This window comes from Carcharodon carcharias, chromosome 19 (assembly GCF_017639515.1).
Source record: "Carcharodon carcharias isolate sCarCar2 chromosome 19, sCarCar2.pri, whole genome shotgun sequence".
In the NCBI taxonomy this organism is placed as follows: domain Eukaryota; kingdom Metazoa; phylum Chordata; class Chondrichthyes; order Lamniformes; family Lamnidae; genus Carcharodon; species Carcharodon carcharias.
Genome location: NC_054485.1, coordinates 96,541,949 through 96,557,644, shown reverse-complemented (window position 1 = coordinate 96,557,644; position 15,696 = coordinate 96,541,949). Strand labels below are relative to the sequence as shown.

Sequence of the window (15,696 nt, the reverse complement as noted above, 5' to 3'; positions counted from 1 at the left end):
ATGGAAGGTGGACATCCTTTTTGGTTTCTGCCAATTCCAGTAAGTGCTGAACACTCTCTGCACACACCATTTTCCCCACAATCCTCTCAGTCAATACTTTCTTTAGCTCATTTTCAAAGTCCTGAGGCAAAGGCATAGTGCTATTGTCGCTGGACTAGTGCTCCAGAGATCCATGGAAATGCTCTGGGGACATGGGTTCGAATCCCACTCTGGCAGATGGTGGAATTTAAATCCAATAAAAATCTGGAATTAAAAGCCTAATGATGACCATGTCGATTATTGTAAAAACTCATCTGGTTAACTGATGTCCTTTAGGGAAGGAAATCTGTCTCCCTTACCTGGTCTGGCCTACATGTGACTCCAGACCCGCAGCAAAGTGGTTGACTCTGAATGCCCCCCGAAATGGCCTAGCAGGCCTCTCAGTTATATCAAACTGCTACAAAGTCATAAAAAAGGAATGAAACCGAATGGATCCCTCGTCATCAACATAAGCACTGGAAACAACAAAGGCAAACTCAGCCCTGTCAACCCTGCAAAGTCCGCTTTACTAACATCTGGGGACTAGTGCCAAAATTGGGAGAGCTGTCTCACAACCTAGTCAAGCAACTACCTGACATAGTCATCCACACAAAACCATAACTTAATGAAGCAGACACCACTATCACCATCCCTGGCTATGGCCTGATCCATCAGCAGGGCAGGTCCAGAAGAGGTGGTGGCACAGTGGTACACAGTCGGGAGAGAGTTGCCCTGGGAGTCCTCAACATCAACTCTGGACCCCATGAACTCTCATGGCATCAGGTCAAACATGGGCAAAGAAAACTCCTGCTGATTATCACGTACTACCCTCCCTCAGCTGAAGAATCAGTACTCTTTGAAGTTGAACACCACTTGGAGGAAGCACTGAGGGTGGCAAGGGCATAGAATGTACTCTGAGTGGAAGACTTCAATGTCCAACACCAGGGGTAGCTCGGAATCACCACTACTGACCTAGTTGGCCAAGTCCTAAAAAACATAGCTTCTAGACTAGGTCTGTGGCGGTGGTGAGGGAAAAGCATACTTGACCTCATCCTCAGCAACCTGCCTGTCCACAACAGTATCAGTAGTGGTGATCACCGCACACTCCTTGTGGAGCCAAAGTCCCGACTTCACATTGAGGATAACCTCCATCGTGTTGTGTGGCACCACCACCGTGCTAAATGGGATAGATTTTGAACAGATCTATCAACTCAAGGCTGGGCATCCATGAGGCACTGTGGGTCCATCAGCACTGCAGAATTGTACTCAAACACAATCTGTTACCTCATGGCCCAGCATATCCCCCACTCTACCATTACCATCAAGCCAGAGAATCAACCCTGGTTCAATGAAGAGTGCAGGAGTGCATGACAGGAGCTACACCAGGCATACCTAAAAATAAGATGTCAACCTGGTGAAGTTATAACACAGGACTACTTGCGTGCCAAACAGCATAAGCAATACGTGATAGGCAGAGCTAAATGATCCCACAACCAATGAATTAGGCCTAAGATCTGCAGTCCTGCCACATCCAGTCATGAATGGTGGTGAACAATTAAACAACTCATTGGAGGAGGAGGCTCCACAAATATTCCCATCCTCAATGATGGGGGTGCCCAGCATATCAGTGCAAACGATAATGCTAAAGCATTTGATACTTTCTCCAGCCAGGAATGCCAAGTGATTCATCTCAGCCTCTTCCGGAGGTCCCCAGCATCACACTGATAATATTCCGGCAAAAGCATTGAAGGCTTGTGCTTGAGAACTTGCTATACCCCAAGCCAAGCTGTTCTATTACAGCTACAACACTGGCATCTACCCAGCTATATGGAAAGTTGACCAGGTATGTCCTGTACACAAAAAGCAGAACAAATCCAACCAGGTCTATTACCACCCCATCAGTCTACTCTCCATCATCAGTAGAGTAATGGAAGGGGTCATCAACAGTGCTATCAAGTGGGACTTGCTCAGCAATAACCTGCTCACTGATGCCCAGTTTGGGTTCCACCAGGGCCACTCAGCTCCTGACCTCATTACAGCCTTGGGTCAAACATGGACAAAAGAACTGAACTCCTGAAGTGAGGTGAGAGTGACTGGCCTTGATGTCAAGGCAGCATTTGACTGAGTGTGGCAGCAAGGAACCCAAGCAAAACTGGAGTCAATGGGAGTCGGGGGAAAACTCTCCACTGGTTGGGATCATTCCTAGCACAAAGGAAGATGGTTGTGGTTGTTGGAGGTCAGTCATCTCAGCTCCAGGACATCACTGCAGGAGTACTTCAGGGTAATGTCCTAGGCCCAACCATCTTTAGCTGCTTCATTAATAATCTTCCTTCCATCATAAGATCAGAATTGGGGATATTCGCTGATGATTGCAGAATGTTCAGCACCATTCGTGACTCCTCAGATACTGAAGCAGTCCATGTCCAAATGCAGCAAGACCTGGACAATATCCAGATTTGGGCTGATAAGTAGCAAATAACACTCACGCCACACAAGTGCCAGGCAATGACCATCTCCAACAAGAGAGCATCTAACCATTTCCCTTTGATGTTCAATGGCATTACCATCACTGAATCCTACACTGTCAACATCCAAGGAGTTACCACTGATCAGAAACTGAACTGGAGTGGCCATAAAAATACTGTTGCTGCAAGAGCAGGTCAGAGGAATCCTCCATCATCAAACATCCTGCAGACCCTCCATGTCTGTGTTCATGCATGGAGACTGGTTATTTAGGAGGGCTAAAAGGAGGTCTCCAATACTGGAGACACGGGTTTTATGCATTCACCGTAAATCAGGAAATGTAAGTAGCATGCAGCAGGGTAGATATCTTGCAGGATCCTCAAGAGCTAGGAATCCTCCGGTGAGTAACTCACCGCTTGACTCCCCAAAGTCCGTCCACCATCTGTAAGGCACAAGTCAGGCGTGTGATGGAATACTCCCCACTTGCCTAGATGAATGCAGCTCCCACAATACTCAAGAAGCTTGACACCATCCAGGACAAAGCAACCCACTTGATTGACACTCCATCCACAAACATTCACTCCCTCCACTACTGACGAACAGTAGCAGCAGTGTGTACCATCTACAAGATGCACTGCAGGAACTCACCAAGGCTCCTTAGACAGCACCATGACCACTACCATCTAGAAGGACAAGGGCAGCAGATAGATGGGAACACCACCACCTGGAAGTTCCCATCCAAGTCACTCGGCATCCTGACTTAGAAATATATCGCCGTTCCTTCACTGTCGCTGGATCAAAATCCTGGAACTCCCTCCCTAACAGCACTGTGGGTGTATCTACATCATATGGACTGCAATGGTTCAAGGAAGCAACTCACCACCACCTTCTCAAAGGCAACTAGGGATGGGCAATAAATGCTGGCCCAGCCAGCGATATCCACATCCAGTAAATTAATTTTTAAAAAAACTTTCAATGTGGCATTGAAAAGACTCTTTGCTCTTGTGGGGAAGTCAAACAAAAAGTGTGTTATTCATCGAAATCTTCCTGATTAGATTTCCAGAACAAAAACTATCCTGGTCACTGTTTTTTTTTAGGTTTGATGTAGTGGAGGATATGTGACTTAATTTACTGAGCAAAATAAGAACAAGGGGAGGAAGTGAGTAAAAACACTCCTCATCCTGCACGCCTTATCCCAAACAAACATTCACAGATTGCTAAAGAATGGTCCATTATACTGTGGCAGCTGATGTGACTTCAACCTTCAATGCTATTAACAACCAGTAAACCTAAGAGCTTCAACTCACTTAGACTGCAAGTGTTCTTCCTCAAGTGCTCTCCCCGTATCTATCCTCAGCACATTTAGAGAAACTGTACCACCATTTATTAATAGTCACTGGGCACTCCACCCAAGAACCCATTCTTACTGTGGGAGACCATTCCAGCTATTCAACCATAGCACGTGTCGAGTTCCAATAACTGTCAAGAGGCAAAACATCATCCAGGGCAAAGCAACCCGTTTGATCAGCACACCATCCACCACTTTAAACATCCACTCCTTCCATCATTGACACAGTGTAGCAGCATACACCATCCAGAAAGGATGTTGCACCAACTCACTAAGGCTCCTGTGACACAGCACCTCTTGAACCAGCAGCCTCCTCTTCCTAGAAGGACAGGGGCAGTTTGGCATGGAAACGCCACCACCTCCAGCTTACCCTCCAAGCCAAACAAAGCTCGAACTTGGTCAGGTAATCGTGGTCCCTTCCTCATCTCTGGGTCAAGATTCTGGAACTGCCGAGCTGATGTCACTGCGGTAGCACCTTCAGTATGTGGACTGCAGCAGCTCCAGAGGCAGGCCTTTTCAAAGGCAACTAGGCACGGGCAATCAATACCAGCCTTGGCAGTGATGCCTATGTGCCAAGAATGAACAGTAAGAAAAAGGAGGGTGTGGCAGCCCAGTCCAATCTACCCTTACCTAATGTCTGCACATGTACACAAACCTACCCACTAACTTCACCACACACTGTTAAAACCCCAACTGAGTACATAGCCACCACCTCCCCACCCCCTCCCCCCCGCCCAAACCAGGTCCCTAATGTGAACAATTCCCCCCGTGACCCCTCTCCTAATAGGAATTCCCCCTGAAACTTATTTTAAATCTTCCAATGTTCTTCACCCCACCATTATCCTCTGGGAAAATGTTCCACTATTGTAGAAAACAATTGAAGTCCACTCAGCCCCTTTAGCTACTTCTACCATTCAGCTGGATATTGGTTTATCTGTACCACAATTCCATTTACCCACCTTTGTTCCATTAACCTTGATTCCCCTACCCAACAAAAAATCTATCAAGTGCAGTACAGGAAGCTCCAATTGTCCACAAGACCGCAATCTTTTGGGGGAGTGAGCTCTAGATTTCCACCACCGTTTGTGTTGACAAAACGCATCCTGGTTCCCCACCTGAATGGCTTAGCCTTAATGTCCACTTCCTCCTGATAGTCCTATCTCACGACCTCACTGCCTTATTGAATCCTTTAAACAGCTCAATCAGGTCACCCCTCAATCTTATACACTCAAGGAGGGAGAAGCCACCTCCATCTGCCTAAAGTAAATGTTTCCCCAAGTGTCTCATCTTCACACATCTTGACTTTAAATGGCACTCCCTGGACTTCAAACAGCACCCAAAGGAAATCTTTACACAGGATCACATAAACTGTACAGTACAGAACAGGTCAAATGCCTTTCTGGCATTTTGCTCCACTCAAGCCTCCTTCCACCTTTCCTCAATTAAATCTATCATCGTAACCCCCTCTTCCCTTCTCCTAGATATTGTTGGCTTAGCTTCCCCTTAACTGCACCCATACTATTCACTTCAACCATTCACCTCAACCACTAGCACTGGACCAGTAATGCTCAGGCTAGTGCTCTGGGGACATAGGTTCAAATCCCACCGTGACAGCTGGTGGAATTTAAATTCGATTAATAAATCTGGAATCGAAAGCTAGTCTCAGTAGCGGTAGCCATGGCGACCATCATTGAGTGTTCCAATAATCCATCTGGTTCATTCATGCCCTTTAGGGGAGAAAATCCGTCATTCTTACATGTGGACTCCAGACTGCAGCAATGTGGTTGACTCTTAAATGCCCTCTGAAATGGCCTAGCAAAGCCTCTCAGTTCAAGGAGCAATGAGGGACGGGCAACAAATGCTAGTTTTGCCAGCAACACTCACATCCCATGAAAGAATAGCGAAAAGAATAACCACTGCTCCCTGTGGCAGTGTGTTCCACATTCCCACCACTCCCTGGGTGAAGAGGGTTCCCCCCCCCCCCCACCGAATTGTCCCTTAGATTTCTTTGTGACTATCTTATGTTGACAGCCTCTAGTTTTGCTCTTCCCCACAGGGGGAAGCATCCACTCTATCAAAACCTGTAGCAGTTTAAAATATCTCTGTTAGGTCGACCCCCCCTCCCCAAAACCCAAGAGAAAAGAGGGCCAGTCTGTTTACTTCTGACAGGTATATCCACCATCAGCACCCGCCCCACCCCCCCTACCCCCTGCATTCCTGGCATCACAATTGTAAACAAAAACAAAAACAGAATTACCTGGAAAAACTCAGCAGGTCTGGCAGCATCGGCGGAGAAGAAAAGAGTTGACGTTTCGAGTCCTCATGACCCTTCGACAGAACTTGAGTTCGAGGGACTCAAACTCAAGTTCTTCGAAGGGTCATGAGGACTCGAAACGTCAACTCTTTTCTTCTCCGCCGATGCTGCCAGACCTGCTGAGTTTTTCCAGGTAATTCTGTTTTTGTTTTTGTTTTGGATTTCCAGCATCCGCAGTTTTTTTGTTTTTATCACAATTGTAAATCCTTCTTTGCACCTCCCTCCAACGCCTCCCTTATCTTTCTTTACATTGTATGGCGACCAGTACTGTGAGCAGTGCAGGTCTGCACCCTGTGTGATCTGAGCAATGTTCCCACACCGGCTCAGCAGAACTTCCCTGCACCCTCAGTTCTACTCCCCTGGAAAGAAACCCCAATGCTTTGCTGGATCCAGATGGTCCTTTTGCCCAGCTTTTCACGGGCACACGGTTGACCATGGCTTGAAGGTTGGTTTGCGGTTGAATCCTGGTGATCAAGACTGGTCATTTGCTCTCATTTACTGAACACACACACACAACGAGACCTCCGCCCGGCAACGAAAGCTACTGTTCAAATCGACACAAAGCACGAAGGCACTCCGAATGCCAGTCCCTGAGATCCGAACCACATCTTGAATAAAGCCCTCCCTGACGGATACCACACGCGATGTGAATGGACAAACCGAATGGAATAAAACTGTTTCTCTTTTCATGTGACCTGACACACACTCTGTTTACTGGACACCCATTAAAACATGCAATTCCCCTCGCCCCTGGTTGAAGGGGCTTTCCCAGCTACCCGCTCACGCACTTTCTAGCAAAGGTTGCCGTGTAATTGTTAGGAATGGGGCCCCTAGTCAACTTTGCTCTTGCCAGCGCTTTTTACCCACACTGATGTGGATATGTCGGTAGGGCCACACAGGCAGACCGCTGACATTGATCCGGGCGAGCTTCGAGAGGCTGGAGCTCGCTCGTGATATCTGTTCTAACTTTACAATGTCCCCCCTTGCTCGGTTAACTATTCAGATGAGATGTAAAGTAAGCGTTAACACGGATACGGTTTACACGCGGACGCGATGTTTCCATTAGCTGAAACTGACCACTGCTCAACTTGTGAAATTGACATGTTATTCGCAATACGAAACTAACGCACTTGAAAACTGTTCAATTTATGAAACTGACATGTCACTTTGTGAATTTGACTACTTCACCAAGTTACCGAAGTTTCTAACCTTTCTGTGCCTGTGTGCTTGTTTCTCTATATGTCCGCGTGTTTCTTTGTATATGTGTGTGCATCTGTCTGTAGCTGTTGTGGCTCAGTGTTTGTATATCCGTGTGTGTGTAGTAGTGTGTGTGTCTGTGCGTGTGTCTTTGTGTGCAACTGAGTGTCCCCCGTACTTGTGTGTCTGTGTCTATACATGCGTGTCTGTGCGTGGCGTGTAACTGTGTGCCTCTGTGTGTATGTCTCTATCTAGGCATGTCTCTTTGTGTGTACGTGTGTGTCAGTATTTGTCTCTGTGTCTCTGTGGGTGTATGTGCAGCTGTGTGTGTGTGTGTGTGTGTGTGTGTGCGCGCGTGCGTGCTTTCTGCGTGTGTTTGTGTCTATCTGAAAGTTTGTGTTTGTGTGTATGTAGTTGCCTGTGTTTGTGTGTGAATATTTGTCTATGTGTCTGCATGTGTTTGCCTATATGTCTCCATCTATCTGTGTGTATGTATTTGACCGTGTGTGTGCTGCCTATGTGTTTGTGTGTGCGCATTTGTCTGTGTGTTTATTTGTCTATGTGTGTGTGTGCTGGCCTGTGTGTTTGTTTGTGTGCACATGACTATGTGTGTGTGTTTGTCTATGTGTGTGTTTCTCTATGTGTCTCTGTCTATCTGTTCGTGTGTGTATTTGCCTGTGTCTGTGTGTGTATTTGTCTGTCTCTAAATATCTGTGTGTCTGTCTGTGTATTTGTCTATACCTTTGTATATCTGTGTGTGTATTTGTCTCTCTGTCTATCTGTGTCTGTGTGTGTATTTGTTTGTCTCTGTATCAGTGTGCCTGTGTGTATATTTGTCCGTCTCTGTCTATTTGTATGCCTGTGTGTGTGTCTATCTGTGTGCCTGTGTGTGTGTATTTGTCTGTCCCTGTCAATCTGTATGTCTGTGTGTGTATTTGTCTATCTCTGCCTATCTGTGTGTCTGTGTGTGTATTTGTCTGTCCTTCCCACCTTGAGAACTTGGCAGAAACAGCAGGAGAATTCCCAGCAGGTGCACCATCCCTCGCGTCAAAAACTTCCAGCAGCTCGGAAAGACTCATGCAGCGAAGCAAAACAAATGAAATAAACAAAATCCCAGCAAAGAAATCCGAACGGAACTCCAAGAATTTCCAGGATTGATGTCCCGGGCTACAGAGCGGCTGGATTAGATGTTTCTCTTGTATCGCCCCAGGCTCGCCCTGGGCACCGTGCGTCTGAGAGCGAATGTGAGCCACAGGCTGAAGCCAGCAGTTTAAAGGAAGCGATCCCAGGACTGTTATTGGGAATCTGCCAAACACAGCCGAACGCTGGAGTGAGTATTTGTGAGCAGCCTAGATTAGAGAGGAGGAAACTCGGCCGACTTCTGTGTGCCTCCATATCAGATACACACTTGCAGTTACCGAAGCCAGGGCGGAATGTGAGAGGCAGTGGATGCCTGGACTCGTGTGAGGGGCCAGCTCTCCCTGACCTCATCCTCCAGGTGCGGTGCTGAGACAGCGCTGCAGTCATCCCCAGGTATCCTCCTGGTGCCTTGGCCAGTATTCCAAAGTCAAACAGCACGACTAAAAAGAAAATAAACAATTAACCCATGAGTTCTATTTGTGCCACCTGACAGCATGCTATTTGACCAGTGTTTGTTTGCCCTGACTAAAAATGACTGCTCTTCAAACGCACTTTGTCTGTACTTTGTCGTGTCCTGCAAGTGTGAAAAATCTCTATATAAATGCAAGTCCTTTATTTGGTGATGTAAAGTGCAGTGGACAGGCTACGGGCTAAGTATTGCCAATTATATGGACTACCTGCTGTATACTGTACAGCCCAAGTACTATATGAAATCTGGGCTCAGATACTATAGAATCACAGAAAAATATGGACCAAGTGAAAAAAAACAAAACCGGATTACAGTCTAGTTTGACGTCCTCCCATGTGTGAGGTTATGCCAAGTCTGATTTGCATAACCATTTGCAAATATTGCATAGGAAGTCAATGTTGAAGGGTTGGATGGGGTCACTGGCTTTGTGCCAATGCTCGCTTGTCCTGAAGGCACTCAAATGTCAAAATGACAGCCTGATGACAGAGGTTTCTTCATTTGGGTCAGTCCACGGTTGTTTTTTCCCTCCCTCCCATGTGTTGGCAAGCTCGGAGGTTGGCTCCCTATCATCTCTGTCTAACATTGGGATGTCCTGTGGTGCTTGTTGTTGTGCGGGAATCCTCCATGCGAAACGCATGACTGGCCTGGTGAAATTGAGCTCTGATGAGCATGCTCTCCATTCAAGGTACGCAACGCTTTGCAAGAACCTCAGTGTTGGGGTTTGTACCCTGCCCAGTGGTGCTGCAAATATATCTCAGACAACAAAAGATGGAATGCTTCTCATTGTTTCATGTGATGTTGGTAGATTGTCTAACTCATACACCCATGTAGGAGTGATGTAAGAACGACTGCCTGGTAGACTTTGATCTTTGCTCTGAGACAAACTCTTTCCAAAGATTTTGGGCTTTGTCTCCAAACTGTATTTAAGCAATGTTCTAAGCACAGTAAGTAGGCTGTGGGCTAAGATTTGTAGATAGGGTTATTTCTTTATTTATTCGTTCATAGAATGTGGGTGTCGCTGGCTAGGCCAGCATTTATTGCCCATCACTAATTACCCTCGAGAAGCTGTGGTGAGTTGCCTTCTTGAACCGCTGCAGTCCCTGTGGTGGAGATACATCCAAAGCACCGTTAGGGAAGGAGTTCCAGGATTTTGACCCAGCAACAGTGGAGGGACGACACTATATTTTCAAGTCAGGATGGTATGTGACTTGGAGGGGAACTTGCAGGTCATGGTGTTCCCATATGCCTGCTGCCCTTGTCCTTCTAGATGGTGGAGGTTGCAGATTTGGAAGGTGCTATTGAAGGGGTCTTGGTGAGTTGCTTCAGTGCATTCTGTAGATGGGATTCTGCAGTGAGGAGGCAGTGGTATAGCAGTATTGTCACTGGGCCAGTGTTCCAGAAACCCTGGGTAATGCTCTGTGGACCCAGGTTTGAATCCCACCATGGCAGATGGTGAAATTTGAATTCAATAAGAATCTGGAATTGAAAGTCTAATGATGACGTTGGAACCATTGTCGATTGTCATAAAAACCCATCTGGTTCACTAATGCCCTTTAGAGAAGGAAATCTTCTGCCCTTACTTGGCCTGGCCTACATGTGACTCCAGACCCACAGCAATTTGGTTGACTTGTAAATTCCCTACCAGCAATGCCCATATCTCATGAATGAATTAAAAAAAATGCTCTGGGACTAATTTGATTGGCCTCCAACAATAACTACTATCTTCCTTTGTACTAGATATGATCCCAACCAGTGGACAGTTTTCCCAAACTCTCATTGACATCAATTTTGCCCGGGCTCCTTGATGCCACATTTGGTCAAATGCTACTTTGATGTCAAGGGCAGTCACTCTCACCTCACCTCTGGAGTTCAGCTTTTACCCATATATGGACTAAGTCTGCAATAAGGTCAGGAGCTGAGTGGCCCTGGCGGAACCCAAACAACACCTTCCATCACTTTACTGAAGGTCGAGAGTAGACTGATGGGGTGGTAACTTGCTGAGTTGGATTTGTCCTGCTTTCTGTGGCGAGGACAGAGCTGGCCAACTTTCCACATTGTTGGTTAGATGCATTGTCGTAGCTGTACTGGAACAGCTTGGTTAGTTGTATGGAAAGTTCTGTAGCATGCTGCCAGAATGTTGTCAGGCCCATAGCCATTGCTGTGCCCAGCACTTTCATCTGTTTCTTCACTTCACATGCAGTGAATTGGACTGGCTGTAATCTGGCATTTGTGAGGCTGAGATGGATCATCCACTTGGCACTTCTGGCTGAAGTGCCATCTACAAGACGCACTGCAGCAACTCACTAACGTTCATCAACAGCAACTTCCAAACCCATGACCTCTACCACCTAGAGAGACAAGGGCAGCAGAGGCATGAGAGCACCACCACCTGCAAGTTCCTCACCAAGTCACTCACCATCCTGACGTGGAACGATATCACCATTCCTTCACTGTCACTGGGTCAAAATCCTGGAACTCCCATCCAAATAGCACAGCGGGTGTGCCTGCAGCAGATGGACTGCAGTGGTTCATGAAGGCAGCTTATCTCCACCTTTCCCATGGGAATTAGGGATGGGTAATAAATGCTGGCTGAGCCAGCGACAGTCACATCCCAAGAAAGAATAAAACATATTTTAAGGAAGGTGGTTGCAAATGCTTTTGACTTAAATTGAGGTCCCCATTATTCAGGATGTGGATATTTGTGGAACCAAGTCCTCCTGTGAGTTACTTAATTTTCCACCACCATTCACAACTGGGCATGGCAGAACAGCAAAGCTTTTATCTGATCCATTGGTTAAGGGATTGCTTGGCTTTGTCTATCACATGCTGCTTCCACTTTTTAGCATTTATGTAACCCTGTGATGCAGCTCCACCAGGTTGGCATCTCATTTTTATGTATGCTTGCTATTACTTCTGGCCTGCCTGCCTATACTCTTCATCAATCCAGGGCCGATCACCTGGGTTCAATGGCCATGGTAACATGAGAGATTGCTGAGCCATGAGGTTACAGATTGTGGGTTGAGTACATTTGTGCTGCTACTGGTGGCCCACAATACCCAATGAAGGCCCAGTTTTGGTCTGCTGGATCTGTTTGGAATCTATCTTATTTAGCACAGTGACAGTGCCACACAAAACAATGGGCAATATCCTCAGTATCAATTCAGGACTTTGCCCACAAGGACTGTGCATTAGTTGCTCCTACCAATACTGCCATGGTGAGGATGAAGTCAGGTATATTTCACTTTCCTTGGTTCACTCACTACTTGTCAGTTGCCCAATCTGAAAGATATGTCCTTCAGGACTCGGCCAGCTCAGTCAGTAGTGGTGCTACTGATGTTTTTTTTCACTCTTTCATGGGATGTGGGCATTGCTGGCAAGACCAGCATTTGTTACCCATCCCCAATTGCCCTTGAGAGAATGCATAAATGGACCTTTTTTGGACTGGCTGGATTTGATGAGTGGAATCTCACGGGGGTCTGTGCTGGGGTCTCAACTTTTTACCATTTACATCAGTGACTTAGATGAGGGGAGTGAATCCATGGTAGCTAAATTTGCAGATGGCACAAAGATAGGTAGGAAGGTATGTTGTGAAGAGGACATGAAGAGGTTGCAGATGGATATTGATAGATTGAGTGAGTGGGCAAAGATCTGGCAAATGGAGTTTAAGGTGGGAAAATGTGAAGTTGTTCACTTTAGCAGGAAGAACAAAAAAGCAGAGTATTATTTAAATAGAGAACAGCTAAATAATTCTGAGGTGCAGAGGGATTGAGGTGTTGTAGCACATGAGTCACAAAAAGTTAGTGTGCAGGTACAGCAAGTAATTAAGAAGGCTAACAGGATGCTATCCTTTATTACGAGAGGGACTGAACATAAAAGTCAGGATGTTATGCCTCAATTATACAGGGCGTTGGTGAGACTGTATCTCAAATAATGTGATCAGTTTTGGTCTCTTTATTTAAGGAAGGATGTAAATGCGTTGGAGGTGGTTCAGAGGAGGTTTACTAGATTGATACCTGGAATGAGCTGGTTGTCTTATGAGGAAAGGTTGGACAGACTGAGCTTGTTTCCACTGGAGTTGAGAAGAGTGAGGGGTGATTTGATTGAAGTATATAAGAATCTGAACGGCCTTAACAATGAGGGCATCAAAAGGATGTTTCCTCTTGTGGGTGAGTCCAGAACAAGGGGGCAAAATTCAGGTTCACCCTTTTAGGATAGAGATGAGGAGAATTTTGTTTCTCTCAGAGGGTTGTGCGACGCTGGAACTCTCTGTCTCAGAAATCGTTGGGGGCGGGGTCATTGAATATTTTTAAGGGTGAGGTACATAGACTTTTGCTAGGCAAGGCAATCAAAGGTTATTGGGAAAGATGGCAATGCATAAATTGAAACATAAAAAGATCAGCCATGATCTTATTAAATGGCGGAGAAGGTTCGAGGGGCCAATTGGTCTACTCCTCTTCCTATTTCTTATGAACTGAGTGGCTTGCTCAGCCCCTTCAGAGGGCAACTAAGAGTCAACCACATTGTTGTGGGTCTGCAGTCACATGAGGACAGCAGATTTCCTCCCCTAAAATGCATCAGTGAACCAAGTGGGTTTTTATGACAGTCAATGATAGTGTCATGGTCACCATTATTGATAACTAGCTTTCAATTGCTTGTGCATTAATTGAGTTTAAATTCCACGAGCAGCCATTATGGGATTTGAACCCATGTCCCCAGAGCATTAACTTGGGCCTGAGGATTACCAGTCCAGTGACATTACTACTACACCCACTACCTCTCTGAAGTCTCCCCCCTCCCATGCCTGCAGCATTGATGTCACCCACCCAGAGTACATTCTGCACCCTTTCTATTCTCAGTGCTTCTCTGAAGTGGTGTTCAACAGCTGAGAGAGGGCGGTAGATGGTAATCAGCAGAAGGTTTCCTAAGCTATAACTGGTGAAGTAGCTGGAGCAAACGGACTCTGTCCTTAAAATGGTTACATGCGATATGCCTTTAAGAACGGGTGCATTGGGTAGTAATTAATATCCTGTGTTTTTATTTAATATGCGTGACTGGGTGTGTTATCTGCAGAAGGAAGCCACGTGATTCCCATCTGGAACAAAGTTAAAGGTGGGGCAGTTAAACCCACGGCACAGTGCAGTCACTTCATAATGCTTTGGCAAAAAAAGTAATCTCACAAACTTTTATGTCCAGTAAATGTTCCTCTGTCTCCAAGGCAAAACTAAATATATATTTTTAAGTTTTACTTGGAAAAGGGTTTTGAAATTCATTGTCCTTCCTTTCTTTACAATAATTTGGACACAGAGATAAAGAGATGTGTATTTATGCAACCTGAGAATAAATATTTGTCCCGTTTTAATGATACATCAGGATAATTCTGCATGTGTTCAGCCTGTATCATCCTCAGAACTGTGAGCACAGATGGAGTTGGTGTTCTTGGGATGTGAGCATCTCTGGTAAAGCCAACGTTTATTGCTCATCAATCATTGCCCTTGAGAAGCTGGTGGTGAGTTGCTTTCTTGTACTCGGTGTGCTGTAGGTGCACCCACCATGCTGTTAGGGTGGATTTTTATCCAGTGACAGTGAATCAACGGCGATATCTTTCCAAATCAGGATGGTGTGCGCCTTTGAGGGGAATTTGCACGTGGTTCCCATTCACCTGCTGCCCTTGTCCTTTGAGGTGGTAGAGGTCATGGGTTCAGAAGGTGCTGTCTAAGGAGAAATGGTGAGTTCCTGCAGTTGCACCATGTAGATGGTACATGCTGCTGCCACTGTGCGTCGGTGGTGGAGGGAGTGAATGTGTATGGGTGGTGGATGAGGTGCCAATTGAGCAGGCTGCTTTTTTCTGGATGGCGTCAAGCTTCTTGAGTGTTGTGGGAGTTGCATTCATCCAGGCCAGTGGGGAGTATTCCATCACACTCCTGACTTGTGCCTTGTAGATGGTGGACAGGATTTGGGTAGTTAGGAGGTGAGTTACTCGCTGCAGGATTCCTAGCCTCTGGCCTGCTCTTGTAACCATAGTGCTTATATAGCTGGTCTCTCTACTTGACAGTGTGGTGACTCTGAAGAAAAATATTGTGTCCTAGCTAGGCTTTTAAGAGAGACTGATATCTCCAGGTAAAACTTGAATCAGCTGTGGCTCAGTGGTCATGAGTTCAAATCCCTCTATCGAGATTTGATCTAGCCCAGTGCTGTGCGGAGGGAGGTGCGTGAGATGTTTAACTGAGGCCCATCTGCTCTCTCAGGTGGGCACAAAAGATCCCATAGCATTGTTCGAAAAAGAGCAGGGAGTTCTGTCTTCTCTTCTGGCCAATATTTATCCCTCAGCCAACATCACTAAGATACGTGATCTTGTCATTTATTTCATTAGTGTATGTGGGAGCTTGCTGTGTGCATGTTGGTTGCAACTGTTCTGACATCACAACAGTGAGTGCACATCAAAAGAAGAGTGCTCTGGGATGTCCTGAGGTTGTGAAAGGTACAACATCAATGCAAGTTAAACCAAGACACAAAAGACAGCTTCATGGGTATGTCTAATCATATTTCTAGGAGATTTTTTAAAAATATTTTTGTCATGTTGGAAAGCTGAGGTAAGGAATCCAAAGGGAGGTTTAGTTAGGAGACTGGCTGTGCATACAGACTGTTCCTGCCCAAACTCTTCTTACGATATGTTACTATGTAACCTGTGGCAGGATAAAGGAAGTAAGTATTTGTACCTGCGTTATTTATCTTAGTTTAGCGAAAGTT

The 15,696-nt window shown here is 46.0% G+C and overlaps 1 protein-coding gene across 3 annotated transcripts in view; it reads right to left on the bottom strand.

Moving 5' to 3' along the window:
• The window catches only part of LOC121291134 (neurogenic locus notch homolog protein 1-like), a 138,748-nt gene extending 130,170 nt beyond the window's left edge, over positions 1 to 8,578 (bottom strand). For all 3 annotated transcript variants that reach the window (XM_041212213.1, XM_041212211.1, XM_041212212.1), the window contains exon 1: positions 8,331 to 8,578. In XM_041212213.1, coding sequence (XP_041068147.1) covers positions 8,331 to 8,379 — 49 coding nt within the window. In that variant the 5' untranslated portion in view covers positions 8,380 to 8,578. The remainder of the gene's footprint in view (positions 1 to 8,330) is intronic.
• Between the last annotated feature and the right edge of the window lie 7,118 nt (positions 8,579 to 15,696).